We start from the raw sequence: 13854 nt of genomic DNA on the forward strand, positions 1-13854 counted from the left end.
CAACCAACAGTTTGCGGTTCAAAACCGCTGTCAACCAGGATGGTGCATTTAATGTACAGTAACTAAAAACATGATCCAATACCATCATGATTTCATGAAATCGCCTCTGAGGTATAAAATCCATATTCAGAATGCTTCAAAGCCTTCCTGCAGTCAAGGAAAAGTGAGCAGAAATGGGACAAACTGTTGACTAAAACGTCATAACTTATTATCTCCCACTGGGAATAAAAATGGCCTAAAAACAGAAAAAGTTAAATTTGCTACCAAGATTTGTTTAGCCTTTACTCAGAAACTGAGTCAAAATCTGAAAAGAATGCAGATGTTACTAAGAGGAGAATGTATTGGGAGGAAATGAGGATAGAAAAACTGGCACAATACAACAGAAGGCTGCAAGCAACTGGCATGAGATCTACCATTCAGCTCATGAATGTCATTCCCTTTTTCAACCCAAATTAGCGTGAATATGCTGGTTTTTTAAACGCAGGAAAACCCGCTAAAAATAGTCGATAGCCTCATTTCCAACTGGCAGGAGACGACGGTGTGTCACGTACAACGTCACGAATATGCCGGAAAATGGTGTTCTTTTCTTTTTACAGCTTTCCAGTAAATGCAAACTATTCTGTCCATTCCCTTGATATCTTCAGCACTAAACTTCATGAATATAAGCTTATATTACTCTCCTCTGCTCCAACCGCTTGCCTCCGACCGCTTTCTGCGTAGAAAGCAACATGGAGGTCAATAAAAATGTTACAGTGGTTACTTTTTTTTTTTTTTTTTTAAATATCGGTTACTTATTCAGTCTCTCTTTTAAACCCAAGAAATTTGAAACGCTGCTTGGGAGTTGACGGACGGGTTTTGTGGCTAAGATGATACATTATCAACGGAGGGGACGCACATCTTGGCATCGTGCAGGACAAGGGCTGAAAATTAGCAAAGAATGCTGTAGATTCCTCAGAAAGAAGAGGCTTAATACGCTTATTTTAGATACTTAAGGGTTGTTTGAAGATTTCACTAATCACATTCAAGGAACAGTTATATTACCCAGCTCATAACTCCCTACAAGCCTATTTGTTGTTTAAGACAGTCAGGCAAAACACCTAAATTGAATATGGATGCCAGGTGACCAGGTCTCCCTGATGTTTAGGAGAAATGTATGTAGCAGACTGATCTTTGTGCGAGGCTTAGAGCTTGAGTGGTTAAAAAAGCAGATAATACAGCAGAATGTAAAAAACAAAACAAAAAAAAACACTAAGCAGGCACAGAAAAGCTAAGGCGAATGTCCCCAAAATGAAGAAGAAAAAAAGACACGTTCAGGCAAGCTGCAATAGTGTCAGAGTCTAGTGTTCTCTCTTCCACCAAAAAAGCAAGTGCTTATTAATTAAGACAGTTCTTGTTTGAGAAAGGCCATTTTTAAGAAATCAAAAGGCACCACAACTGACTGAGGTCATTCAGGAAAACCATTAAGCCCACGTGTTAAATGACCATTTTGATAAAACTACAATTTACTTGATCTACAGTTTTTACAAGTCTCCGGTCAATTATTCCTTTCAATAATACACAGGAACTGAAATGTCAGAGATAAATATAACTGTTTCTTTCCATCTGAACAAGGTCCGCAGAAAAGCAATAGAGATATTGATAACCAACTGGACTAAATGATAGAAAGCCATTTTCTCCATTAGCCCCATAAAAAGGTAACAATTCATTCTGGTCAAGAGGTTCTAATTGGCCCAGACAATATGGATCAAGAATCACAATATGATGGTTGAGCTGGTCACTGACCTAACAGCAAGCCATTACGCCTCTTGTAAAACTTTCAAACAAAACAAAATCCAATGTATGGCACTTGATTATACTTTGTGTCGTGAATCTAATTTTACATATTTAAACTATACATTGGCTGGTTTGGTAGGTAGGAGATATGTAAAACCAATGAATACATTGATTTCTTTGAATTATCTCAATTTCCATGTGGCTTCACAAGAGTGGGAAAAGGGGAAAATGAAAACCTAATGATGAAAATAAGCACCTAAATTTAAATGCACCCATTTTTTTATGAGTACAAAATAAAATAATGCCCTGGGGGCCTATAAAGAAGGACTTCATAATGAGCCACTGAATTCTCAATGCATAGGGAGCTAACTAGCTAAATGCATATGCTACATAAACAAGTATAATACCGCAGCTACAGCTGCATGCTTATCATTTTATTATAAAGCCAAGTAATGAAATGAGAGATATGACCTGCCTTAGTTAATTGGTATCCATAGCAACAAGTGGCATCAGGTCCAATTGCAGTTAAATGGCTGTGAAAACAAAATGAGGGTACTATATACCAATCTATACTATTTAACATCATTAGTGTCACCATGGGTGCTTCTGTACCCTTAATGTAAATAAAGTACTCAAAATGAATAATGCATCATGCACGCCCTGAGTGGGGACATACAATTAACATTAGAGTGCTGCACAAATGTTACTGAGTTCCTGCTTCCGTCCATCACATTGGCATTATCAGGACATGGCTTTTGCATGGGCTCTCCAATGCGTGTCTTATTATTTTAATTACATTATCATCACATTCTATATGTATTGCAAATAAGATGAATGCAAATGAACATACTTTAAAAGTACTGATACTGATGGAGTATGAAGAGAGGCAGTTAGACAGAGAGAATGAAGCCAGCTACTTAGAACGGTAAAATCTAATGTTAAATTGTTAACGATGAGAGGATATTTCAACATTCTTTCATATAAATTCTGTTAAAAGAAAACATATTAATCAAGTGCATGGCTCATGAGGCAAGAAACCCAAGGATGGCGAAATGTACCGTAATTTAAATTGAGTATGACTACGGCACTATAATATCCACTTATCCACAAAATAGGATCACACTGCAGTTTATCAAGGCCACGGCTGAAAAAAATGTTAATGAATACATGAAAGCTTTAGCTTTTAAAATCAAAACTATTCACAGAAATTCCCTCTATAAAAAAGGAAAGAAAAAAAAAATAGCATGTTGAGAAATTAGATGACAAAACCTTCCTGCAATCACTGACTAACTAGGTTCTGCTTTGTTGGTAGAAAATTGGCAGCATAAAAGCTTTGGCTTCGTGCTGTTTAACTGAGAAATGGGTTAGTGTCGCTTACTGTGCACTTTCACTAAGGGCCCATTTCAGTCATTTCAAATTGAATGTTTTCTGGGAATCTGCCACTCCAGCCCCAATAAGCAGTTTACAAAAACAACCTGGTGTCTTTAGCTGCCTTACCACCAAGTCGGGATCCTGCATGAGGCTCAGGATGACCTCGTAGAGTAAAGGTCGAAGGTCAGATTTGAACTTGACCGAGATCCACTGTCCTATTAGCCAGATGACGCGGCGGCGAATCAACTTGTATCTGGAGAGGAAAGAAGGGAGTGGAGAGGAGTTATTTGTGGTTTCAGAGAAATACTTCTTACATACAAAACTTCTTATCTGCACTCTTCATCCATATCATAACTTATAGAAATTAACTATCCAATCTTATCTCCACAATGCAGCTACAGTACTTATGGATCCATTAAAAAATAACTTGGCCAGCTATTCAAATGATGAAATTTGCCATCGCTCATGGCTTATCCTGAAATTGCTTTGAAGAGCGTTTTAAGTTGTTAGAGACTGCAGTATAATTTGTGCTCTGAGGGAGAAAGTCATATCACTGTCCTTTTATTTCACATATCCAACATCAAGACTATGTGTAATCTGGCGGCACACTGAACTGTGAACAACCAAAGTATGGGTTAGATTTAGAGTCCTCAGATAGGTAAAGATAGATGAACTTTTACACAGGATATTGAAGACCGCGGTGGGATTTACACACAAAACTGGCTCAAAACACAACCCAAGGGACAAACTGAGAAAAAGAACAAGAAAGTGTTTGTTAAGAATGAGTGTTTGTGTAATTGTGTACCACTAGAACCGCCATAGCCCATTTAACATTGTGATTAAAAAATGTAAATTATTCTGTCATTGTGTCTGCTATGTTTCCCTCCCACCCTGACCTTTCCTAAACACAGATGCTGGACATTCCTTGAGTCGCAAGGAGAAATGCTGATTATAGTTGGTATTCTCCTCCGCAGCCAAATGTATGCATTTGCATGACGCCTGAACAGCGCTTTGAGAAAATGAATAAGCAATAGAAACTCATTTGCTTGCCAATATTCATTTATGCACTTATTATCACACTAAGGAGTAAAATGTGAAATGAAAGCGATAGGACGGGTCGAGATGGAGAAGGGGAGGGGGATGGGTGGGTAAGTTAGACGAATGGAAGATACAGGTTTAGTATCTGGTTAAAGGGTGAGAGGGGAGGGGGGGGGGGAGATGGGTAGGAATGTATGTGTTTCTGCGTTTTTGTTTTGTTTTAAAAACAAGAAAAATGTCAAATCTGCTACCAAACCTGCTACCCTTTGGTATTCCCTACACAGCCTGTAATAATTCCCGAGGTTTGAGCAATAAACATATTTTGAAGAAAAAAATGAAAGAAATGAAAGCGATACTAATTACATTTTCTGTGACTATAAAAGTTGTATCAGGAGTCCAGTGTGAGCAATATTACGCTTAAATAATATTATGAATGTTATTTATGGGACTCATTTGAACAAAAAAACTAAAGCTTCAAAATTGTATTATTCTAGGTTAGTGTGGATGTGTGATATTAGATTAGAAGGTTGTGTGTTAACTGTTGAACTGAAAGACGCACTGCACACAGGAGAAATGGAGATAAATATAAATGCTGGTTGATTTATTGTCATTATTACTTAAGACAAAAAAGTATGTGATAAAGTAATCATTTGCACTGTGATTATATTAACCATTTTAGTTTAATTGCCAAAGTAAAAATGCTAAAAATTATTTCCTTTAGCTATGTTTGAAACCGTTCCCTATCAAGGAAATAGTGCACTATATAGTGTGTTCGGCCTTTTGTAGTGGTGTTTGAATCCTAAGCGATTTATTTCATTCTTTATATTATCATTAAAATATATGGTGTTATTATAGAATGATTTTTTTTGCAGGAGTTGCTGACAGACACCTCCAAAACGTGTGTAATGAACTGAACAACAGCGAAAATGACCGGACTAAAAACATATTTTTCTAAAAAAAAAAGGTAGATAGCAAAATAGCACATTTTACACTGCTCAGAGTATTTGCAGTTTTGTGTGGGTTCAAGCTTTTAGATTGAATCCAGATTCAATTCAATAGTTTATTGCCATGCAACAAAGTTGCTAGGAATTGGTGTAGTGTGCTCATTACAAAACAAACTTATTTATAGTAGGAGAGTCGATGCCCGTTAAAAACACATGTACACACATATAGACACAACCTGGGGATTGGCGGTTATACCCCTAAAAAGCCCAGCGGTTTAAGTGTTGAATGGATGCATGCCAGCAGAGCCTGAGGGACATGGTTAGTTAAAAAACTAAATAAGGGAAGCAACCTAGTTCAAAAACTAGAATGATCAAAAATCCACTCGGGGTTAAGTAGTGTGTGATATGAATTAAAATGACGTGCGGTGCATGTCCCAAATGTGAGGCACTACATGTCCGGAACTGATGGTTTTTCAACAGTTCTATCGGGAAGGCAAGAAGTGTCCCTCTGCATCTGCCCTTGTTTGTAACCCGAGGACCGGCTTGACGGAAATAAACAGATGGAGGACTGATGGCACAGAGAGAAGGGAGGATAATAGAGAGGGGGCGAGGGAGGTGACATTCTTGTTGGCTTCTTATAAAATATCCACAGGGAGCCAGAGACCACAGTCTGGGCTACCAGCCAGAAGATACTAACCGCAGCATGACTCAGGAGTTGGAGATGGAAAACAACGCTGTGTGCATTAGATTGTGTGTGTGTGTGTGTGTGTGTGTGTGTGTGTGTGTGTGTGTGTGTGTGTGTGTGTGTGTGTGTGTGTGTATAATTAGGCACAAAAGCTTACATGTGTGTTTTCTTCAGACAATCGGTATAATTGATTTCCAAATACATTTCAAATTAGTCTCTGCCAAAAGCATTTTTAAAAAGTAAAACTTAGCCTGTAGATTACTGTCACTGACAACATTATGCTACATGCTATTTGGACTTGACTTCTCGTCCTCTTAAGCACAATGTGGCACTTAGACACTCCTGTATTAAACTACAAGAAGCAGTGGAGCATGCACGGAGAATTAACCATTATCCAACTGCTTTAAAAGGAAAACAAAGGAAGCGGGATGAGATTTTGTATACGCTTTTACAGAGATAGCCACACGTGGGATGGTTCCAACATGGTATAGCAGACGAGGCAGCGCCAGCGGAAAATGGCCCTGCATACATTCAGGTTCCAAGCAACAGCTTGGCAACAAAATACTGATGCTCAGATAACAAGTCTGTGACATCAAGAATAAACCAAATTGCAGATTATTATCTGTTGTCACACTAAGCCACATAAAAGGTCATTCTTTTGGAGGCTTGCGCTCTTTGGTGGTGGCGCTTTGGAGTAATATGTTAGACAATAAATTAAAAATATACAGTAAATATCATAGGTTTTGTTTTATACAAAGTGCAGTAAACAACCACTGGCATGTTTGAATTTTTATGTGAGTTTAATGTTATGTAACAAAAAAAAAAAAACAATCGTCAGCATTATTTTTGACATACTCATTATGCTGATTATTAATCATTCAATGAATCAAAAATTATTTTTTGACTGTAACTAACAAATACAAAATAACTTTTTTTAGCTGGGGAGGGTCCAGCCGGTTGGTTTATCATGCAAAGTGGAAGCCAGGTAGACGGGGGTATTTATTCATCAGCCAAAGGTTCGACGTGACTCATTCATGCTAAACCTGGTTCCTCCTCCACAACTTTGCACAGCTGTCAGCGACCCTGCTCATCCTTCTGGCATACAAATGGGAAATCAAAGTGACATTTTTTTATATATTTTTTTGGAAAACAGGGGTGATATGATTATTCAGAGATTTAAATAAAAAGTTTAAGATGATTAAAATTGCAAATAAATAAAACTGTCAAAGCCATGATGATTATGCTTTCTTAAAATGTCGCAGTGATGCCATCTCGTACGTTTCTGTTTTCAGACAAGTTGTATGTTTCAAGATTACAATGGATGACATGAAGGCTGACAATCAGCTGACATAATGTACATTGTATGTATGTATATTGTATCCTAGTATTTCATTTATATTTATATTCTGTGCTGCAGGACTGATGTATGTTTGCTGCTGTAACACCATAATTTCCCATTTTTTTGGGATCAATAAATATCTGTCTATATATATCTATATCAGAGAATCATTTTTCAGTTACTTATATACAGTAAGTAAATCTGATCTCAATTTTAAACATCATAAAAATAGTTCTTAAGACCGAGAATCTCGGTCATGAATCGATTATTGTTTGACGGTGCGAACCTTTAATTTTTGGTGGAATGTTTGCAACGCAAATATTCGTATCGGCCTTGAAGTGATAGGTAGGAAAACGTTTAGGCTGATGTGTAAAAAAAAAAAAGGCCTAAAGCTGTCAATATTCACCTAGAACAGACTTCGTTACAGCTCCATGCAGAGCAAATGATAAAACAGTAAATTTGCCAACCGTGGTATTATTGCCTGATTGCTGATAGACATAAGTGAGCCGTTGCAACACGAGAATATCACAAAAATGTCACATTGCCAGCTGAGAGGCAGGCAGGCAGGCAGGCAGGCAGGCAGCAGAAATCCTGCAGGTGTTGAAACAGGGGGGAGCAGACCTTAATCCAAACCCCAGAGACTCAGGTCAACATTAATTAAGGTGGTCTAATGCTACTGGTTTCTCCATAGAAACTGTACTAGTTTTGTTTAGTAAAAAGCACCTCTCCCGCTTAGCATAGGGTTGTTCATTTTTAGTATTTCATTATGTTCTGTGTGATGTAAATCAAGGTCCAAATAAGCAAGCAGTATAAACCCCTCCAACATCTAATGCCCAGAGGGCGAAGGAAGCCAGGCAGTGCAAAATGATCTGGGAATACTATGGTAACGGCAACAAATGTGCAAGTGTGTCGGCCAGAAAATCTGCTTTGAATGGGGTTTTGGCAGATGCCAATATAATTATTGTCCTTCTGCTTCTGGTGGGATATTGCCAAGTTGGGAAAACATTTTAGCCCATGTCGCTTGTCTTTGTTAGCTGGCCATACTATTTTTACAGTTAATAATAAATACGTTGACATTATTTTTTACCACGAAAAGCAATGACAATGTTATTTCATTTGGACTTTAAATGTTATTGAACACACAGAAAAAGTATTGTTAAGAAAGAATTATTATTTTTGAGTGCCAGATAGGATGATTTGAGGCATTTCTCTGAATGTATGAGAGCACAAAACACTTGAACAAAATGGAGAAAAGTCAGCTGGCATAGGCCATTTCAAGTAATTACAACTCACATTTCATGGCCTGGGGCCTCATGTATTAAACAGCTTTCATACCAGAAGATGGCATACAGCCAAAACTTGAAAAGTACCCACGTAAAGAAATATTCACATGTATAAAACCGGGCGTACGCCAGGTCCCGCGCACCTTTCCTTTATACATCACCGCGTGAAATTGAGCACACGTGAACGAGCCACCGACCCCACCTTGCCTCCTCCCATAAATTCATTTGGAAATGACTATAAATTTGATGTCATTTTTTGTCCGATCACAACAGGTTATCCCGCTGCAAGACGGGAAAAAAAACTTCTTGTAACGTTGGAGGTGCTGATCGCGGAGGTGGAGGCGAGAAAAGAATGTTCATTTTGGAGGTTTGTCATCTTGGATAAGCAATAAAAGAAAATGCCCAGAGTGGCAAATGGTGAAAGCGCCGAACCATGGTAGAAATTAAAAAAAAAAAGAAATATACTGTTGAAGTGGAAATCAAGCCAATAGCGGCAGCGCCACACCAGATACAGAACGACATGCATCTCAGTGTCAGTCCAAATGATGCACAATAAGCAGTTTGATCCCCCTGATGTAATGTAAGCGTTAGTAGGCTCAGTGAAACGGAGTCCAGCGGGCGGGAGACCCGACTCAGGAGGGGAAGAGGTTAGCAAAGGCCAGCGTCTCCACGGCAGATGACAGCGCACACAGATCCACTCATTTTTGAAATAATAAATAGGACTACAGTAACAGAGATATGTGCGGAATCAAGACAGTCAACACGGCCCTGTGTTTGGTGGCATGGGTACACCTTGTTCACTTACACAGCCTACAAATCATCCACGGGATCAATTACACATCCAATGAGTTTGCCCACCCGACACAGGGTTTGTTCCTGGGGAGATGGGTCCCATGAATGTCTGAGCCGCCGCAAGTAGGGACTCCCAGATACTATTGCATTTTCCCGTGCAGATCTTTTTGCGAGTAAGCTATTTCATCCATGGAAAATACAGAGGATGACTGAAAATATTTTCTTACTGGACTTTCATTTCAATTTCCTGTCCTCATAGAGGTTAAGTAGCCTGCGAATTAAACAATTATTAGTGTGAAAGATGTGAAGTATCCACATAATCAGTAAACAGTCGATAAAATTCTGTTTTTTCATAGACATCACAGACATATGACGGTAAGTGAAGTGGAAACGTTATTTTGTACGGTGTAATGTGATTTTCAGCACTTTTCAGTTAGACTTCGCCACGTTGCAGAGCCAGAAAAGACTTGGCAGACGGCCCGCACATTCTCACGTCAAGTTAATTTTTTTATTCATTGCAAAGTGTCCGTGAAAACCAGCGTACGCAACGTTTATACAGATGTGTGAAAAAGTGTTTGCCCCCTTCCTCATTTCCTGTTCCTTTGCATGTTTGTCACACTTAAGTGTTTCGGAACATCAAACCAATTTAAACAATAGTCAAGGACAACACAAGTAAACACAAAATGCAATTTGTAAATGAAGGTGTTTATTATTAAAGATGAAAAAAAATCCAAACCATCATGGCACTGTGTGAAAAAGTCATTGCCCCCTAAACCCAATAACTGGTTGGGTCACCCTTAGCAGCAACAACTGCAACCAAGCGTTTGCGATAACGTGCAATGAGGCTTTTACAGCGTCCTGGAGGAATTTTGGCCCACTCATCTTTGCGAATTGTCCTAATTCAGTTACATTAGAGGGTTTTCGAGCATGAACGGCCTTTTTAAGGTCATACCACAACATCTCAATAGGATTCAGGTCAGGACTTTGGCTAGGCCACTCCAAAGTCTTCATTTGTTTTTCTTCAGCCATTCGGTGGTGGACTTGCTGGTGTGTTTAGGATCATTGTCTGTGCAGAACCCAAGTTCGTTTTCAGCTTGAGTACACGAACAGATGGTCGGACATTCTCCTTCAGGATCTCTTGGTCGACAGCAGAATTCATAGTTCCTTTTATCACGGCAAGTCTTCCAGGTCCTGAAGCACAAAACCACCCCCAGACCATCACACTACCACACCATATTTTACTGTTGGTATAATGTTCTTTTTATAAAATGCAGTGTTCCTTCTACGCCAGATAACTTGGACACACCACCTTCCAAAGAGTTCCACTTTTGTCTCATGGGTCCACAGGAATGTTGTCCCAAAAGTCTTGGGGATCATCAAGATGTGTTGTGAAAAATTGAGACGAGTTTTGATTTCTTTTTGCTCAGCAGTGGTTTCTCCTTGGGAAACTCTGCCATGCAGGCCATTTTTTGCCAAAGTCTTTTTCCTGATGATGGAGGCAATGAACGCTGACCTTAACTGAGGCAAGTGAGGCCTGCATTTTCTTTGACGTTGTGGTGGGGCCCTTTTGTGACCTCTTGGATGAGTCGCGCTGCGCTTTTGGGGGTAATTTTGGGCGGCCGGCCACTCCGGGAAGGTTCACCACTGTTCCATGTCTTCGCCATTTGTGGATAATGGCTCTCACTGTGGTTCGCTGGATTCCCAAGCTTTGGAAATGGCTTTATAACCCTTTCCAGACTGATAGATCTCAATTACTTTCTTTTTCAATTGTACCTGAATTTCTTTGGGTCTCGGCATGATGTGTAGCTTTTAAGGATTTTTCTGGTGGACCTTACTGTGTCAAGCAGCTCCATTTAAGTGATGCCTTGATTGTGAACAGGTTTTGGCAATAATCAGGCCTGGGTGGCTAGAGAAATTTAACTCAGGTGGGGGACAAACCATAGTTTATAGTATGTTTTAACAAGGGGGGCATCCTTTTTCACACAGGGCCATGAGGTTTGGATTTTTTTTTCACCTTTAATAATAAACACCTTCATTTACAAATTGCATTTTCTGTTTACTTGTGTTGTCCTTGACTATTGTTTAAATTGGTTTGATGTTCCGAAACACTTAAGTGTGACAAACATGCAAAGGAACAGGAAATGAGGAAGGGGGCAAACACTTTTTCACACCACTGTACATGAGTCCCCTGGTCCTCGCAAATCCCTGATAGCAATCCACCTGAACACCTTTGGAAAGAACTTGAAAGCATCAGTAAAAAGAAACATTCGCCTATAAACCTTTAGCAGTCAAAGCACTGATGTCTGCATGGTCAGCTTGGATACTACAGGTCCCTTGTTGAGTCATTACCACAAAGTGTGACAGCTCTTTCAATCGTGGGTCACCATAGTATGGAACAGGGATTTGGAACTTTCCGGCCGCTGAGTGAATGTGCCTTAGATTAGATTAGATCCGATTAGATGATACTTTATTCATACCACAGCGGGGAAATTCCCTTGTTACAGTAGCATTTTCTACAATAAAAGCAAAACAAACAAACAAGTAAACACACAAGAAAAACAGGCAAACAAACAATGAGCAGAAGGTAGACTGAAGTAAAGTGGCGTCAAGTAAAGGTATTGTAAAGTAAAGTGCGGTTGCCATAGTACATGAAAACAATATTGCAGTGTAAGTAAGTGACGTTAAAATTAAATCGAATATGTAATTAAAGTAATAATAATAAAGTAGGTAACCATAATAGAAGTTATATTCACCTGTGACCATCAATAATATTGAAAAAGTAAGTACTTGTAATGGAAAAATATAAATACAGAGAATAAAGATATACAGAGAGTGTGTGGAGTAAATGACTTATACATAATCTGACCTGCAAACACTGGAGTAGTGAAAAAGGTGACAAGATAGGAAACAAAAATAAAAGGTATGTGTAGTTCAGTTCCCCAGCTTATCAAATACACCCACATTGCCTACAGATCATTTGAATGTGTATACATTTCAGCATATGGGGTCCTGAAAAAGATGCTGCTTTAAAAGATTGTTTTTTAGATCAAATATATATGTAAGTTCTTTGAAAAAAGCATGGGAAGAAGATGTGGGCTGGATGGGAGGGGTACTGGTTAATTTAGTTACTGGTAGATGTATTTTAAATAACTGTGCGTTGTTGTTACTGACTTGTGGTAAGATCCATAACAGTAACACTACAAGCAACAGTGATGATCTTCTACAGTGTCTTCTTTGTATGCCTGGGTACCCTCTCCGAGCATTGATCGAGCATGTCAGAATTTTTTATGCGATGGCTTCATCTATTTGACCAGCGGGGTTTTTTGTGAAATGTCTGAGGGAGTACATTATTGTGACTAATGCACTCCACTGGGAGATAAGTATATCTTGAGTGCACAAGACACAGGAAAAACAACAGCGGTGGTGTTTGGCATCATCTCTGTGCCGCTCATTTTATCAATGAGCTCAATTTGTTCAAATATAAAACATAAAATAATGTGGAGGTGAGTTGAACTTAAAAAGAAATGACCACAGCAATGGGGACCCAGCTACAAAGCGGAGGGGTTATCGACTCCCCGGGGTTGTGGCAAACCCCACAGGGACACGCAGAAAGCATTTTGCGTCAGCACCAGCCGGTGGCCGCCCTTTTTGAAGCTGCTGGTTTTTGTTTTGTTTGTTTTGGGCGTGGAGGGGGACTTTTTTGTCTTCTTTGTGTAACCTAACTCGGGCAACTTCATTTTTTTTTATTTCTACAGACCCTTGTCAGCTCACGTTATGTCGGTTCTAACACATGATAAGGTTTGAGATTTTGGTTTTTTGTTTTTAATTAGCCTGTATGGTGCGTGTTTGACCATTGATGTGCTTGAAGAGTGTTTGGTGAATAAAAGCAGCAGTTTTTAAATGTTACCTTGGCGACATGACCCCAAGCATCAGCGCAAACAGACCTTTGGGGGGAGGCCTGACTTTGCTGCTGGCAGTAACAATAGCGGGAAAAAGGAAAATAGTTAAGTGCAAAGCCCCAAAAAAAGGAATGTAACAGAAGAGAGAAACCACTGAGTTGAAAAGTGAGCCACGTACAGTTAAACAAAGCCATTTAAAAAAGAACTGCCAAGCCACATTTCATTAGAATTCGTGAAAAAAAAAATGTGTTTTTTCAAGGTCATTCCCTTTTCTAAATGAAGCATTTAAAAATATATCATACAAGGGGCCCCAGAAGAAATTAATTAGTTAGTAAATGCAGTTATACAAAAAAACAATACAAAACCTCCAGAGGAAAGCCCACCACATTCTTTTTTGAGTATATTAGACATTAGGATGTGGATGATTTGCACCGGAAAACATTTTAGGTGTTTAGTAATGTTGAATTAATTCTTAGCAAAAACTACTTAAAAGGTATCCATATTAGATGTTTGTAAAAGACGCTGTGACAAATGCACCATACGTGAGGCCCAAATTGCGCCCCCCAAGAAGCGATTTTTAAACCCATTCCCCAAAGCCCACGTTGTCAAAAGTCATAAGTGCCAGCCCAAACTGCATTGTAAACTGCGGACAAAACAACCACAACAACAGTCAGAATATCTTAATTATTTAGTCACAGTAGCCAAGAGCTTTAGCCAAGAGCAATGCATT

At 39.1% G+C, this 13854-nt stretch overlaps 1 protein-coding gene across 1 annotated transcript in view; it reads right to left on the reverse strand.

Annotated features, from left to right (window-relative positions):
* ipo11 (importin 11) overlaps positions 1 to 13854 on the reverse strand; it is a 152455-nt gene that overhangs the window by 92393 nt on the left and 46208 nt on the right. Inside the window, exons 14-15 of the mRNA XM_032516504.1 lie at positions 13668 to 13702; positions 3271 to 3400 (exon numbers count right to left, since the gene is read on the reverse strand). Of these exons, the coding sequence (XP_032372395.1) occupies positions 3271 to 3400; positions 13668 to 13702 (165 nt within the window). The remainder of the gene's footprint in view (positions 1 to 3270; positions 3401 to 13667; positions 13703 to 13854) is intronic.

Source organism: Etheostoma spectabile, chromosome 5 (genome assembly GCF_008692095.1).
Source record: "Etheostoma spectabile isolate EspeVRDwgs_2016 chromosome 5, UIUC_Espe_1.0, whole genome shotgun sequence".
NCBI classification, from domain to species: Eukaryota; Metazoa; Chordata; class Actinopteri; order Perciformes; family Percidae; genus Etheostoma; species Etheostoma spectabile.